Consider the following 17,420-nt stretch of genomic DNA (forward strand, 5'->3'; position numbering starts at 1 on the left):
TCTAGTCTTTAATCAATTATAATAGAATATAAGCTATAATAATATATTATACTTAGCTCATTAGCTTTAATATGAGAGGTATTTTTAAATATGTCAGATGCATCAAGTGTGGAATTTCGAAATTTGTCTATTTTTGATAAGGCAAATTATATTAAATATTTTCATCATGAAAAGCATCTTTAAATTAAATAAATATAAATGTAACATATTAATGTTTAAGCACTATCATATAACAGCTCTACTGCAAAAAATGTCAAACGTTTGATTTTAAGTAACAGACGTGACTTTTTTTCAAACTCGACAGCTTTTAGTGGAAATCAACATTCTGAACATTTCACAAGCATGCATATATCCAAAATAATCTTTTCAATTTTGCATTTGGAAATACAGATTACAAAATAGAAACGATAGCAAAGACAATATACAACAGGATCGAAACACCATGCATGTCCACAGCAAACACGCTGCGATGTTGTAAAATGACATCAGACAGTTTTTTTAATCAGCATATTCTGCAAATCAAGACTATGTGCAGAGAAGAATCTGTCTTCCACATTCAATTTAATTGACATTTTTCTTTCATCTTATAAACAAATGGTCACATAAGGAGAATCACATGGCAACAAATAGATAACTACAGAGATTTTACTACAACTTACAGGACAACAGTGATATTATGCTATTCTCACTATAAGCTTTAAGTGCAACTTAAACTGTGTTTTTCCAGAGACAGTTGTAGAGTAATTTTGAAAACCCTGTTATTAAAGGGACATTTTATTCAGAACCTAAAACCCTCTGGGAACAAGCGGTAAAGATCAAGCTGCAAGACTTTCCTTTTATCCTGGGACCGAGGATACACCTTTAAACACAGGACTCCTGTTTGAGCATTACTCATCTGCTTCTTCGGTTTGGAACACCATTTTACAGCTTCACTGCTTTTCAACACAACGTAAACATAAGCTGTGCTAACAAGTAAATGCAAGTCAACGGTGTCTCTGGCTAAAACAAGCAGATGAGTCAAAACTAAATAGTTTCGAAAATACACTTTGAGCTGATTTGTTCTCAGTGGTTTGGAAAATGGACTTCCAGCTTTCGTTAGTTAGCATGAAAGGTTTTGCTTTTTGTTTTTAGTCTTCAGCCTCAGACACAGCAAAAGTTTGTGAAATTAGCCAAAAGTTCCAAAATGCAAACATTCTCAATATGTTAGAAGAAAGTGTTTTCCTACCAAGAAAAGATCAGGCAAAGACTAACTCTGCCGGACAAAGTTTACTTTTAACTTTATTTCCTAACTTTAATCAAAGGTGTATTAGCTGCCTGACTTGAACTAAAATGTTTAGCTGTTAACTAACCTAATTAGCAAACCTGTGACAATTGAAATAAGGCATCTAATACCTTTGTCAAACTATTTGTTGTGTATCAAGTGTATCAAAAGTATGTCCAACAACTCTTCTTCAGTACATAACGCTTCATCTACAGGTATTCCATGTAGCTGGAAACGAGTTGACATATTGTCATTTTGATGTAATCACATTCTTCATGTGTAAAAACATTTAACCTGCACTTGAGAGTTGCAGCTAATTTCACAAAGTGAGAGTGTGTTGCAGCACCGTACAGTACTCTGGTAGCGGCAGTATGTGTAGTCAAAGTCACGATGCAGACTGCTTCACTTGAGTATTATTGAGGCTGCAACTACCTTCTATCTATTGTCAAGCGTGACTCTCGGAAACTGCAATTTTTCATGTGGGGGGAAAATATGACCAACAAAGATACATTCGGAGTGCCGTTCCTTTACATCACGAGAACGCAAGCTGCACTGGAGTAAGCCCTTTCTAGTTTTGCATCCCCTAAGATCTTCACAGATTAAAAAAAAACAACAACATAAAAACAAGACAAGCCAAAATATAGTTTACAAAGGAAAATAGAGAATTCATCTTTTTGACATGAAAATATCTCCGGAGTATACATCTGGAGTGAAACAGTCAGCATTCACATCGGGCAGAACAGTCCCTGCTCAAAAGCCAGGAAGTCTCAAATAAAGTGCGAAGCAACTAGTGGACTAAACATTGCACAAAAACAGAAGAAAACAAACAACAGTATTACACTTTACACAGTCCAAAACCTGACATGATAGGCAACAACAACATAAAACAATCATATCTGATGTCTTTAAAACACATTCGGCATAGCTAGATCAAACTGCTGCACATTACATGAGATAATAATAAGCTCAATGTGTCTATCATGTCATGCAGTTGACTGCGTAACGCACAAGCTTCAGAAGTCCCAAGTATGCAAACAATGAGTGCACATGCCAATCTGCAATCTCTGCGAGACAAAAACCTGCTTCCATTTTCTCAAGAAAGCCAAAAGGGTTGTGCTGACAGACAGGAAGGGGCTGGATCGACTATACCAGAATCTACGGTTTACACTTGTATGCGGTGAGATGCTACAGCAGGAAGAGAGAGAGAGAGAGACTGAATGATTCCTCAGAGGAGAAGAGGGGGTGACTGAAGACCAGACAGAAGAAGAACGAGTCTGGTCCGACTGTGACGGGATCAAAAACTCCAAACTTCATTTGGCGAACAGGCTTAAACTAGGACACTGCCACAGAAAATACATTCTCTTTTCATTCTTGAAGTAGCAGAGATGGAGTTAACCGTCGCACAGGAGAAACCCATACATGCATCCCTTTAGACTACGTGATAGTGTTATGTTACACAAATCAAACCTGCGGAACTATAGAAGGCCTTCATTTAGAGGTTTTGACTGTCAGTTTAGTCATGCATTTTGTTTCAGCTATAGCGTATGTACAAGGTCAGTGAGGAGGACTAGTACTCAGCAGGATGACAAGAGGTGACAGGAATGCCCAAATCAATGGCAATACTGGAGATGCAGTGAAGTTTGGGCTCAAACACACATTTTGTTTTCGGAATAACACTTTTGGAAAACATGTTCTCTGGAGAGAATGACTTCCATACATTTGTTTCAGTGACTTAAAGGAAAAATCCAACAAATAGAAAACCGCTTCTGGAAAAGTTGTCGTGCATTTCTGGGGCTTTTTTGTGTGTTTTTTTTGTCTACCTCCTTTGGGTGACGGGCCCATAAACAAACGTCGGGATGTTTTCAGGGGCCGCACTGAAACGTTTCATTGATCTAAAACGTCAGAAGTGAGTCAAGGTTTCACATCCGTTCCTTTAGGATCAGAAAGGTTTTCTTTCTACAGATGCAATTTTGCACAGATGTTCAACAGTGACACAGTAGGAGTTGTGTTAAGGTGGACAGGAAGTCCGGGAAAATTTTGTAAATTACCAACTGAAGAAGTAGAGTTTCACAAAAAAAAAGAAAAAATGTTCCAAGTAGAGCTGGATTTATGTTTCTTGTTACTCTGGCACAGAAACAAATGTATAGTTCAGCGTACGATTTTACTCGTTGATTGTCATAGCACCACTGCAACGCTCAATGTACTCAAACTCATCCAGTTCACATTTTTCTTTAATTTTTCAACACAGACTTAAATTACAAATGTGTCCACTAGCTGAAGAGGAGAGAATAACTGAGCTGAGCCATCATAATTTAGTCGAAGCAATAATTTTTTCGTTGATTATGGAAAAAGAGTAAGGAGCCATCAAAGTCCCGACAAGAAAAATACATTATACAAAATAAGAAAAGACTCTAGGGGCTCGGTAACATTGAAAAGGACAATACAGGGCCTTTTTTCAAATTACTCAAAGCTCTTCACTTCACCATTAATGATATTTACTAAGCAACATGTATAAGAAAACGGCCTGAGCTGAACATTAACATTTTCTTTGTTTCAGTAACTCCGATGTGTAGTTTTTCTTTGCCTCCATTACCATTTCAGAAAAATAAATCCAGCTCTACTCCTAGAACGTGTTAAAAACAATAAAACATCAGAGGTGGATTTTCCTTTTAAGGGTTGTTTTTTTGTGTATCTCGTTTGCATAGGAATCACAAATCTGTTGAAGGCAAACAGAACCTTTGATGGAGGATCACAGTAGACAAACACTTCGAAACAAATTGCTCAACTGTAGAGGCGTACAGAAAAAACAAACGTGATTCCTTTTCGGGAGAAAGGAGGGGATGGAGAGTAAATTGAGTTGAGTAAATGAGTACATCTGTACATGAACATTACAATATACCAAACATGATCCCACAGTGAGACACACACCTCTCAGGGAAACTCTGACAAAAGGCCAAGGCAGATTGAAGTTTGACAATTTGTTCAACAAATTTTGGCAAAGGACTTTGCGTCATGGATGTAGTCAGAGATAATACCAATATGTACATATTCAGATGAAATTTGTGTAAACATTTCTCGGTAAACAATTTTAGACTACCATATCCTCGATCGTTTATGTGACAGTTTTTTTTTATAACACTGAATTGGAGTCGAATTCACTAAATAAAATAAAAAACACCCTCTATTCATAACCTCTGAAATAGTTTCCATCATATGAAAACAACCATTCGGAGGCTTCGATACTGTTAAATTTCCAACAATCAATCACTAAAATCCCTATACTTAGTACTTTTGTTGTTGACAACCTATGTGACAAGAGTCATTAGCGTTTTTGTTAGAGCTTCCCTGTCAAGGAGCAAAAAGCCTCCCCATAATTGCACTCCTTCTCAAACGCTTTAAACCCATCCTTCAATATTTTTTTGTTGTCGTTTTTTACCCCACTTTAAAAAACATCGACAATTTGGCTATAAACTGTACCGATACAAAATACAGTACATTGATTTGTCAAACCTTACACAACATAACCACAAATACCACTGACCAAAAGTTTAGTTCCTCCCAAATACAAGAAAATGTTACAATAAGTTACGAAAATACGTTGTCACATTAGACACTTAAGTAGAACAGTAAAATACTCATGTAAGGCAAAATCAGGTGATTTCACAGTGACGACTTAAAAAGATTTACGATTTTAGTGTTTAAAAACAGACGGCTTCCTTCACTGAAAAGAAGTTCAGTCTGGATATATATATATATATATATATATATATATATATATATATATCTCTATCTATATTTATATATATTGGCTTTTCACTGGCAGAAAATTAATTTGGACTTGTTTCTCTTGCTTTCTAGTTAAATAGAAATACCTGATGATTTTCTCAGAAAAAGATAATTCAAGTGGCGTAAAACCAACCCATTTCTAGAGCACGCAGCATTTTCTGGCGCTGTGCTAAAAACTATGATATTTAGATTTGACCGATGGGCTGCAGCATGGCAATGTCTACCACGTCCTACATCAGAGAATGGCACATCGAACACCAAAGAGCAACTGTGGGGAGGTTTTGCACTCCTTCATTAACCAAGTAGCATAACAAACACATATATAAATATGTTAGTAATTCATAAATAGACACAAATTACATCAGTGCAATTTTACACTATGCCTACAGAGAGCATTTTGGCATCAAATTTAAATTATGAAATGGCATATAAAATCTTTAACTCAATAAATAAATAGAACATGTAAACACAAAGCATCAAAACATACAGTACATGATGAAAATAACATTTGGTTGTCAAAAATAAAGCTTTGAATGAAATAGAAAGCAGTTACGGCATGATGGGAAAACCAATTCATTTGATTGCAGGGTGAAAGCAAACTGGCTGTGGTATGTTTTTCTTTTCCATTTGTTTTTTAACACAGCCGGTAAAATGGGTACGGTTTAGCCCAATGTCCTAGCAGCTTCCTGCTACGAGCAAATATCGACAAAATAAATATTAAAGTGGATATGAGAAGAAAAAGAATTGTCAAATGTGCGTTTTTTGGAATATATGTGGCATGTAATGGTATACTGTAAACACAGCAGGCTAGCGAAAGCGCTGAGCAACGAATCTCATTCAAAACGACAGCGAGGCCATTCCCCGGCAAGCCACTGGATGTCTTTTTCCCTGTTGTCTTTTGGCGGCGCATCGTTTCAAAGGGCTTCACGGAGTCGAGGGCGAGGTCAGACAGCTGGACGGCCATGCAACGAGGGAGAGGGTTCATCCGGCCCTTAGTTTCTCTCCATTCACAAGTGAGTGTGTTTTTTTCTTCTTCTTGTTCTCGGCCATAGTCAGCTTCTTGCGTTACAGCCTGTCCATCCTGAACGTGTCCTCGGTGGCGGGGTCAGCAAGAACCATGTCGGGGTCATTGAGCATGTGCAGCCCGTCCAGGGTGAGCGGGTCGATCTTCAGCTCGTCCAGAGGGAACTGAGAGTCTGCGTCGAAGCTGACATCACCAACACCCGCCAGAGAGTTGGTCAGCTCTTTGGAGAGGCTCGGCGGAGACTCTCCTGTGACTGAGATACGTGACACCAATAAAAAAAAGAGGGTACTGACATCTGAGAGACAAAAAGGCAAGAACATTTAAGGAGGTATTTTTCATGTTTGACTAGCAACAGTAACTGTTTTCAGTTTTCATTAACTTACCAAAGTAATTGTTGAGATCTCGGGACACAGAAACATGACTGACTAGAATTACCAGCTCGCGGTTGTATAGCTCAGGCCACAAATCATGTTGCAGTTCACATCCATGACTGTACAAATGCCATAATTTTATCCTATTTGACATTTGTGTGAAATTGTCATTAGCAAATGTGTTCTTGACAAAAAACCTGTTTCACAGGAATGGACTGGACGGACAACCCAAACACATAATGCTTCCAACCATGGCTGTCACAGAGGCATAAAAATAGGTCCAAGGGGGCAACAAGCACAAGTGGACTGACAATTATAATTAAATACCATATGCATTATGTGGCTATCTACATATTGAACAGTGTTTTATAATGCTTGTTGTTTGTAATGTATATACTGTTTGTATTATTGTTCACCGGCCCCTGGAATGAAAATTAGCTCAACTATGTATATATCTGTATATTTCGTATACGTCATCCCTATCAAATAAACTTGTAAATATTAATAAGCATTCTGTTGTCCTCATTGATGTTTTGTCTTGCCTATGTATTGTGTATTTATAGCAAAACTACTGCAACACTTTGACAGAGTATAACTTTGCTTTAAGTCACTGGACATAAAACCAACAACAGAAATTGACAGATGGCTTTGCTTGTGAAGAGGAGAGAGGCCAATTTCATCCTTGGAAAGTAGTTAAACTCATTGGGAAAATGTATAAACCCCAACAACATGTGTGGTGCATCTGAAAAATCTGATAGACTCGTGGTGTCGCTACCTGTTAGGATGATGTTGGGGATGTTGCCGTGGCTGCTGTAGCTAAGTTGCTGCGAGTCCTGTAGGCTACTCCCGGTGAGGCCCATCATGGCCGCCTGTGTGTAGTTGAGGGTGGAGCACTGGTTGTAAAGGATGCTGGAGCTGATGGGGTTCTCGATCATGTTGAACTGCTCCAGCTTAAAAAAGAAAAAAGAAAAAAAGAAAAAAAAAAGTACAGAGTTGTAATAGTCAGGGACTATCTGAGGGAAAACATGTCCGTCATCGCTGCTTGTGCGCTCTGTGTCACCTGGTGAGAAAGGGCATTGGTCTGCCTCAATGCCATCTGTTGATCATAGAAGGAGTCGCCGAATATACTGCCCACCACGGGAATGTGCTGGAGGAAGAGAAGTAAGCCATGAACGTCAGGACAAATGTCAAGAGAGCAGCGACAATTAAAAACACCTTAACAGAATTAGACAGGAGAATTATCCGGGCCCACGAGCAGACAATTTAGCAATGGAATAACAGAAAACACAAGCAAAACACACAACTGTCAGACTGAGCAGTGACCAAAGCAAATGCTTTTCATGACCAGGGCCGTTGCGGTGCAGAGACAAAAAGATGAGGCTAGTGAAACACTAGAAAACATGAATAAGTGATGCCCTTTAACACCTAATAATTGTTAATTAAAAAAAAACAAAATCCAAAATACTGAGACATGAAATAGAAATATGAATGTGTGGTTGTTTGTCCCGTCCCCGTGGACAGGACACACAACCGATGTGCTGCCCGCGACAGCCCTGTTCACTATGACACAAACACAAGTCCACTTGTAAAAAAGGGAAATTCTGGTATTTGTCACACTGAGCGTTATTCTGATATTTTTGTCCATTACGACTATCTGTCATAACTCTCCACCTCTGCTGTAGCGATTTGACTTACATAGACTTCCAAACAGCTTCAGTTTAACAGAAATCATCTCAAACATGTTTTTGAGCAACTGTTGAACTGTATCAACTGTAGGTAGGTCAACTTGCAGGCTTACTCAACTACCTGCAGCACTGGACCCACTCTGCTATGAACCTACATATACTTTCAGTCTGAATCAAAGACTAAGTGTTTGACATGAATTCTCTTACATTTACATTTTTTGGACAGTTGTAGCAGCTCAAAGCGGCTTCAGTGTTTCCTAAATCTCAGCAACAGAGACGGGAATTAAAATGTCATTATCCAGGTCGTCACTATTGACAAAAAACTATGAGAATACTGCCCAGGTTGACAAATACTGGAATTTTCCTTGAAAATATTCTTGCAATGGGAAAAGCACCAACACTGTGTGATTGACATTTTTAGTGGTGGAGTCCCAGTCTTTTGTTTATCTCGTGTACATTCATACAGTCCTATCAATAGCCTCACAGTATTCCACTGATCTGCAAGTAGCGGTAACCTGTCAAGATATGCAGCAAGGCACCAACAAAAGACAGAAGAAGAAAACTGGCAGCTAGTAAACATGGAGATATAACTCCAATATAATAACAATATACTTAAAAATCTGTTTTGCAATTGTCTCATGAGGAAGGAAATGTATTTAAAACACATACAAGCTGTCCTTGCCTTTCTACCAAATGTTTTACTGAAGTCGGGATTCAGCTGTTATGACTTTCCCCCAGCGGAGAGAGTGATACGTTTGGTTTATGTGGATATGATTAGCAGATGTAAACCGAGTTAAGCTATACCCTCCAACTAGCAGCTCAGGAGTTCTTGAGTCAGTAAAGACAAACGACTGATGATGATAATGAAGTCTCACAGTAACATGGCAGTATATGTGCAGGAGTATTTGTTAAAAAAAAAAAAAAAAGTTAAATTATTGGTCTACTTGGACCAAACAGACCCCTTATCGTGACACTGCAGCTCATCCGTAGGAAAAAAGTATCAAAATCTTGTGTGGTGCATACTAAAAGGACATCAGAAATGAATGTCTAACAACAGGTTCAGGGCCTCCATCAACAAACTATCATCATGTTGTCATGCACACAGTGAAAAGTGACAGTGGTGATGAAGAAATGAGTTATGCAGCTGTTGACACCATGAGTGATTAACTGCTGATACAGAGGATGAAAAGCAGCCTAAACTCATCTACAATTAGCTTTCCCCCAGGCGCAAAGCCCTTCCCCAAACAGCAGCTAGCTCGGTGGGTGGGCCCTTACTTGAGGCGAGCCGCCGGGGGAGAAGCCTTGATTGGAGACTGGGGAGGTTGGAGACTGAGTGGCTGGTGAGCCAGTCTGATTGCGGTACTGTTGGAGGGAAGAGGGTTAGCTAGCACTAAGCTTCATGCCTGTCACACACAAATCTCATGTGAGAAGGCATCAGCCTTGGATCTGCTCATTATGTATAGTGCGTATAGGTAGAAATAATACCAATCACCACCAGATAAATTGTGGGACAACTCTGTGGCTGGCCAGTTTGTCCACACATCTGAAAAATGTGATTGTAGAATAGTAACATCTGCTGGTCCTACTGCTGTTAAAATGTAAAGTTAAAGAGGTTGATGCCCAACAGAATGGTCAAAGTCGTATTTCTGTATCTATATATTCTGTATTAGTTTATATCAACCAATTTATTGCTGCAGTACACACAAATTCAACCAACTACACCTGAAAATAAACCCAGAAAATGCTAAATAGTGAGAAGAATTAGTCATATTTAAAGGCGCTGCAGAAATCTTCTTTAACTAGAACATAACACAAGTAATAAAATGCTCTGCTTTGAAAGTAACTGAGGTAAAAAAAACAACTGGTAGTCATGATTAAGGTATACTGTAGTTCTCCTAATGAGGAGAGTTAAAATCAGAGTCTAAGTCCAGTAGCATAACAGGATGCGAAGATATTTACTGGGATGTACTCTGTGTAGCTGAAGAACTTTCAGAACAATAGGGTGGCAAAAGGAACAGAAGCCTGAGAATAAGCAAAACGGTTACATTGTTATCTCTGCTTTGTGACTAGGCTTCCTGGTTTCTTACCGAGCCGATACTGATGCTGGCGGTGGTCTGGCTCTGGCTGTCTGGGGAGGGGCTGCTGGCAGAGGTACCAGGTGAGGCCAGCGGTGGTAAGGTGATGAGCTGGATGCCCTGCGGCAGGGCCTGCTGCTGCTTCTGGAGGTCATTGAGGAGCTGAGCCTGGGCCTGAGCAGTTAGCTGGTTGAACAAGGGGAACTGGGAGAGCTGCTGCTCCAGGGTCAACGACTCGGCCTAAGGAAGGACGCACACGGACCCCGTTTAGGCCAGTCCCATTAAATTGAGATTTTTTTAATTAACTGGAGGATTTATTTAGTGTAATATCAGCTCTTTGCCCTCCAGAGTGACAAGCTGCTTTAGCATGTAGTTTTATGTGACTGTGCTATAAAAAAAAAAAAAAAAACACCCAAACCACATTTGATCAACCACAGTTAATAATGTTTAACTAATCATTTTTAACTTTGTAAAAATAGGCATTTGTTATCTATAGGGGGATGACAGCCAAACCAGTTCCAGTATTGTGAATGGCCACCCAGACCATGTTACTGTTGAGTACAACAAACAAAAAGATTTAGGCCACAACTCTAAGTTATAGCTTACCTGCGTGATGTTAACAGGTGAGGAGAGAGTGGGTGAAAGCTGCTGTGGGGACTGTTGGAGATGGAGGTCAGAGGTGAGGGTGAGCGGCACCACGGGTGGTTGCCGGCGCTGGGCTGTTACAGTCATGGTGGGCTGAGAGGAAGTGGAGATCCCTGGTGAGGAAATAAATAAATTGAGTACACATGAAAGGTTTCTTTCTATCCCACTCAACTCAAACCATCCAAGTGGTGTAAAGTAAAAAACACAAAAAAAACAGCAACGATAAGCAATTTTACGAAAACTACTGACACCATCTAAAGGAAAGAACTTCAACAAAGCTTAATATTGATTTCTGAACACTTACATTACAAATGCAACAAAGTTAAAAGTATACTTTGTCCACAAAGATGTCAATATGAGCTACCTAAAAGCTGATTATGGGCAAAAAAACCTAATATTGGATGAATGGAAATTATTTTTCCATCAACCAACAGCTGCCACTAAATCTGAAATCAAAAACGTTCCCAATGTGTGTGTGCAGTTAAAATGTATATTTGTATGCCTGTACTGTATGTGTGGGATGCAAAATGCATGTGAAAATCACATTAATGAGACTAATACATTAATTTCCACACGACTTATGACTCTTACATGGTGGTTTTTTCCACTTGGTGGCTTATTTAGTATAAGGAACATGTTTTCTGTTGATCTAAATAAAAATCTATTTTGACTACAAGTTAAAAAGACATGATACAAGTTTTCCTTAAAAGCCTCCAAACTGACATTAACGTGTACTAAAGTTTTACTGTTTTCAATTAGGAACTGTTACCATGGCTGGCAGCGCTGATGCCCAGGTGGGTGAGGTTGGTGGTCAGGCTGCCCGTGCTGTTGGACGAGCTGAGGGAGGGGAAGGCCACAGTGTCCTCGGGGTCCAGCGGGGTGGACAGTGGAGGAGGGAACTGGATGTTGGTCAGGTCAGGCAGCGAACCACCGGTGTTGTGTGCAGCTGGGAGCATGGACGGGTTCAACTCCTGGTCTGGTGATGGGAATATACTAAAAGACACAAGTTCTGTCAGACCGGAGAAAAGCAGCCTTTGGCTTTTTACTAGGATGTTTATACACTGTGGCATTACCACCATAATACCAATTTCCTACAGTACTAAAAGGCCAGATAAAATTAATGTTAAAGTGCTTTTCCAGCATATTTCCAGTGTACCTAGACCAACTGTCTTGTATCCATGCTCACAGTGTGACTTATTTATGTCTGTGTGAATGATGTTGTGGAAAATTATCATATTGCTCTTTTAGATATAACTAGTATTGCTTAAACCTGCATATAGACAACGCCAACTAGACTCATTTAAACCCGAATAATAAATGTTATATCTAAGGCATATTATATATGGCTTGCTATGACGTCATCCTGATCTCACCACTTAACCCTCTTCCCACGAAAAAAAAAAAGGCAGAAAAGAGGAGGACATCTGCGAAGGGGGGGGGGGGGGGGGGGGGGGGGGAAGACGAGATAATGTGCGCGCACATACATACATACATACATACATACATACATATATATGTATATATATTCTGTTTTAACTATCCATTGTTGTTAGACCTCTGAACCATCTGTGGGGAAAGAGCTCTATCCATTCAGCTGAATTATTATTAGTGTCTGTTCAATAAATATGTTTTAAGAGTTTTCACATCTTGATTATTTCTCACAGAGAGGTTAAAAAGATTATTTTCCACCACAAATGACAGGCTGCTATACTCGAGTGGTGTTTCACTGTAAAGAACAATTAAAACAATGAACCACTCACTTGATTCCCGGGACATCACATGTGTTGGGCTTTGATGAATCATCCTAAGGAGAAAACATAACAACGGGCAGTAAATCTGAGGTGATTTACATGCATCATAAAAAGTGTACATCTTGTTAGCCATTCCCTTTCACGTCAGTACCTTCTTGTCATCCCACAACTGTTCCTGCAAATCCTCATCTGCATTTGACTCTGAAGTCTCCGTCCCAGGCACTGTTAGCAGCAGTACTAATTAGTGACACAGCAAGACACAGTTGCTTTGCCATCACAACATGCATAACAATACAAATTCAGTGCAAGAAATGAGTCATCAATATCTGAGCCACTCAAGCAGGATGTAGTGGTGTGCAATAGATTCCAGAGTGTCTAAAAATAGCAAGGTGACCAACAGACGGTCTGAGTGAATGACAGCCAATCTTGGCTCCATTATAGGAGAGCCTCACACATAAAAAGACATAATCCATGGATAATCAGTCAATTATTGACCCTCCTCTCTAGAGCATCTCGAGTCAGCTCCATTCAGAGACGTTACTTCTCTACAGCTGGAAAAGTACTGTAGCAGCATTCTGAAGCAGTTCTTTGCCAGAGATCGGTATCCATTTACTCAATAAATATTTAACTAAGAGTCTAGATCTACTTCTTTGTGACATCAACCCTTTTATGTCATTTAAGGTTTGCCGCCTGCATTAGTACATTGCTCATTAATGAATAAAAGCGGCTCTGTGTCTTTGTAACTGGATCTTCCATTACCTCGTTTAGGCTGCAGCTCCTGTGATCCCCCTGCAAACACCTCCTGGGGCTTTGGATTCATGGCGCTCTGGTGTAAAGCAGAGTCAGAGTTTGTCCTGTATGCGTCAGAAAGATGAGATGTCAGCAAAATCGACTGCCAAATCCCCAACACTGGCAGAGAGCCAAATGTACAGCATCACATCCATAAGGAACCACCACATTCTGTTACAGACCTTTATTTAAATATATGACCATCTTTGTGTTGGTTGAGTTTGGAAATGTTGTACCAACACAAATGCACAGTCATGTGATTCTTTCTTTGTCCAGTTGTCATTTAGTAGTTATGTTGGCAATTGGACAAGGGGAGGTGGCTTACCTTCTCCAGCTAGTGTCTGGCGGTGGTGAGAGGTAAACTGAGCTGTAAGGACAGCTGTCGATGTGAATTCAGTTAAGACAAATAAAGTAGGGGGATAAAAAAAAAAAAATGGATCTCCGCTAATCCATACTTTCATGTCTGTTGGCTGATTTGACCTAATACAGCCGATACATAATATGCGCGCGCGCGCGCACACACACACACACACACACACACACACACACACACACACACACACACACACACACACACACACACACACACACACACACACACACACACACACACACACACACGTTATTGAGAGCCAATTGCTAAAAAGGCTTCAGTCAGTGTCTTGTTATCTAATATACTTCTATGAATAGCCCAGTCAACAGGAGTGTGACAATATACAGTATTGCATTGTATCATTCATCAACATCAGGCTCAATACAAGAAGCGAAATAAACAAAAAAATCTTTTTATCACCACATCTGGTGGTTTTTGTTATGTGTTACCCCTAAATATATAACTAGCAACGCTAGAGAAGTAGTACTAAATCAGATGAAAGCTGTGTTGACACTGTTCAAACCTCCTCAACACGCTACGCCTCTAAACATGCAAACCTCCGAACAATGTTCAAGCAGGCTATGAAACCTTAAAGCAACAGTGAATGAAATCAAAACATCCTTAACACCAAATGCTTTAAAAAACAAACAAAAAAAGGATATCTGGCGTCCATGTTTGTCGACGGACAGCGGCCGACGGTGAGGAGAGGTGATGCGGTTTCGGTCACGGTAAACCCGCTCCACCAGCCCGTGGTGCCTAGTGGTCCGACTGGTATCCAGCACAGAGTTCTAGAGTGAACACAGCATGTGAATGAGGACAGTGAAACAGCTTACTCGCACAACAAAACTACGTCTTAGGATAATGTCTTAGGATTTAATGGTGCATATGTGTTTATTTCAAAATGAGTCAAGCCATGGGTCCCCCATACTGATGCTCGAGTTGGCAAATGTATTTAAAGATGGAAAGCCATGACAAGCAATGACATACTTTGAAATTTAGGAACCAAATTACACTGCAGGGTTGAACTGGTATGCCTTGTTTTACACACTTCTGGTTTATTTTCGCTCCTGAACTGTGATTAAACCTGGTCCGACTATGCAGCTCTGACCAGCAGCTCATTTCTGAACACTTAACTGCCGTCCTAGCCAAGGCTAAGCCTGCAGACTTCTCTGTTTTGAGCCAATCTGTCACCAATACTACAAATAACTGCAACCTTTGTATGTCCAATATTATCACCAACAGCTAAGAAAGGTACACTGATCGAGAACAAACCATTGATTTACCAGCCGAGAGAGGCTAAGGGCTCACCTGAAAAGGCAGGTCAATGTTGCCATTTCCAATCTGATTGACATTGGGCAGTGAGCCTCCATAGTACTGTCCACGATTCTGCCCTAGTTGCAAATACTGGGTCTTCTGTAACTGCAACTGTGCAAAGTAAAATTGCATGAAAGCATGAGTGAATGATTGATCTGACTCACAAATAAAGTGATGCTAAAAAGGAATGAGACCTGTGGTCCACACTGGTGAAATGAAAGATTAATGAGTCCATTAATTGACAGACATAACATGATGAGACAGGCAGATTGGCTGATTTATGAACAATCAAGAGGCAGACAACATCTTTCATAGCAAACAAGAAAGAAAAAAAAGAAAAAAAATCACATCAGCTGATGTGACTGACAGCTGGTGTGATTACAGTCATTCCATGTGAGACACACCTGGTGAGTACATGAGCCACATGTCTTAGTATTATTACAAAAACACTGTGATGAAGTCCTCTTTCACCAATGATGACATTGATAATGATCTGAACAAATGCAATGGATTGATGTTGAGATGGCAACAGAAAGAAATCTGGCAGAGACCATAAAACTGACTGGTTTTGTTCTCCCTGAAGTTAATTACAGTACAGTTCAGGTTTACACTGATGCATCGTGTGATAAGTGGGCATCGTTTCCAGCTATCTGGCAACAAGATGTTCCTCCTTCTGTGCTTACTAGAAACAATTAGTTGATTTAGTGATTAGAACATTTGACAACCAATTAGTCTTTCCAGTAATTTTTTTAAGTAAGAAATCCAAACATACTGCTTTACTCGGTTTAATGTGACTATAAACTGAACGTCTTTTAGTCCAGTGCCAACTACCTCCGTTACTTGTAAAGGACATTTTCCCCTGTTTTCTGATACTTTATCGAGTAAACTAAGGCTGCAATTGTATCAGTTTCATCACCAATTAATCAGTTGATAATCTTTTCAATTAACCAATTAATTGTTTTGTCTATAAAGCGTAGTCTAGTCTAACAGCCCATGGTGATGTCATAAAAATTGCTTGTTTTCTTTAATCAACAGTCACAAACCCAAAGATATTCATTTTATTATTAAAACCAGTCAATCATCACATTTGAGAAGCAGGAACCAAAACATTCGGCATACTTGCATATTACATGAATGATTCAATGATTAATTATGAAAATCAATAATTTGCATCAATGGACAAAATAATAATTAGTTGCAAACTTTAAGGCAACTGTTTACTGTTTATGGGACAAAGTTGACGTAACGTACATTAACTAAATTAACCTGTATAGAGGAAGCTAGTTTAAAAAAAAAGAAGAAAAAAAAAAAAGGAGATGCGAGTTGGTTAGAGCTGTATTTATTTTCCACAAGTCTGTAATTTGCTTCTTGTTTAAAAAAAAAAAAGAAGCTAATATGCTAATATGATGGGTACATGATAAGGATGGCTGGTTAACGGGGAGGAAAACATCACAGCTGGTTAACAGCTGACTGGATAAAACACATGCTAACTTAGCCCAGATAGAGCAATTGCTCCTATTTACGTTCTAGCAGACGACTTTCCCAATATGTTGTTATAACCTACAGTTTAACAACGTTACATGTCAGAAGATGCGTTTTGCTAACGAGATGACAGCAGTGACTGGTCAAACCTGCACAGGTGCACATCATCCACAGCTCCATCAAGCTAGCTCAGCTAGTTAACGATGCACACGAGTAGCTCGTTACAGCTGAAAAACGCTAGCACGATTTACACAGGCAGGGTGAGGCGTAATGTGGTGGTGCTGAACTGGTGTAGCTAAGGACATTAATATTAACTTTATCTCACGCTACTTAGCATCCCTTAGATTGATCTCCGCAGCGGTCGACAACTGCCACACAGCGATGCAACAAAAACGTAAACAACCGGGGTGTGCAGGTCTTACCCGTGCAGCTCTGGTGATGTTCAAGTCTTTCATCACTTCTTCAAACGCAGCGGTCTCCTCCGCCTGTTTCTGATTATGCAAAGCGATTTTTTCGCTAAATTTGCGAGGATTGTTAGAGGACGCCATCTTTCCCCTCTTCTTCTCAATGGAATGTTACGCTACACACCACGCAGGGGCCTTATGGGGTCGTCATCACGCACGGGCAGCGGCACAACAGTCCCGATGTCTTTGCCTTTTGCGTCAGCTGATGAGAGGAAAGATAGCACAAGAGTATTTGGTGCCCAAGATGCTTGATGCATACAGTTGCATGTACTGCATAGTGTGCAAACACATTTCTTGTTTTTGTCAAGTCAAGCTTCTACACTGGTCATAATGTTTCAAATGTCACAGGCTACAAGAAGATGAAAAAAGAAGATGGTCATCACTATAGGAGAAGTAGGAG

The 17,420-nt window shown here is 39.8% G+C and overlaps 1 protein-coding gene across 3 annotated transcripts; it reads right to left on the reverse strand.

The window, feature by feature from the left end:
• Window positions 1-305: 305 nt before the first annotated feature.
• On the reverse strand, window positions 306-17,109 carry crtc1b (CREB regulated transcription coactivator 1b). 3 transcript variants are annotated; one of them, XM_068734907.1, is made up of 14 exons: window positions 16,979-17,109; window positions 15,069-15,185; window positions 14,421-14,548; window positions 13,713-13,772; window positions 13,358-13,452; window positions 12,750-12,820; window positions 12,608-12,651; window positions 11,617-11,840; window positions 10,809-10,960; window positions 10,215-10,442; window positions 9,403-9,489; window positions 7,503-7,589; window positions 7,218-7,392; window positions 306-6,324 (listed from the first exon to the last, which is right to left on the reverse strand). In XM_068734907.1, the coding sequence occupies exons 1-14, from the start codon at window positions 17,102-17,104 to the stop codon at window positions 6,113-6,115; spliced, it is 1,806 nt and encodes a 601-aa protein (XP_068591008.1). In that variant the 5' UTR covers window positions 17,105-17,109; the 3' UTR covers window positions 306-6,112. The 3 variants fall into 3 exon arrangements, with proteins under 3 accessions (XP_068591008.1, XP_068591006.1, XP_068591009.1); XM_068734905.1 differs by having other exon boundaries at window positions 12,750-12,835; XM_068734908.1 differs by lacking the exon at window positions 15,069-15,185 and having other exon boundaries at window positions 12,750-12,835.
• Window positions 17,110-17,420: the final 311 nt, after the last annotated feature.

This window comes from Cebidichthys violaceus, unplaced genomic scaffold (genome assembly GCF_023349555.1).
Source record: "Cebidichthys violaceus isolate CVI_PGR_0920_01 unplaced genomic scaffold, fCebVio1.0.p SCAF_68, whole genome shotgun sequence".
Lineage (NCBI taxonomy): Eukaryota > Metazoa > Chordata > Actinopteri > Perciformes > Stichaeidae > Cebidichthys > Cebidichthys violaceus.

What these genes read in the sequence shown, in the direction of transcription:
- crtc1b (XM_068734905.1), bottom strand. Translation starts at nt 17,104, where the DNA reads ATGGCGTCCTCTAACAATCCTCGCAAATTTAGCGAAAAAATCGCTTTG. An exon ending in ACATTGACCTGCCTTTTCAG is followed by an intron (nt 14,549 to 15,068) that starts GTGAGCCCTTAG and finishes TGTTCACTCTAG; the next exon opens with AACTCTGTGCTGGATACCAG. An exon ending in GACAAACATGGACGCCAGAT is followed by an intron (nt 13,773 to 14,420) that starts ATCCTTTTTTTG and finishes CTGAATTCACAT; the next exon opens with CGACAGCTGTCCTTACAGCT.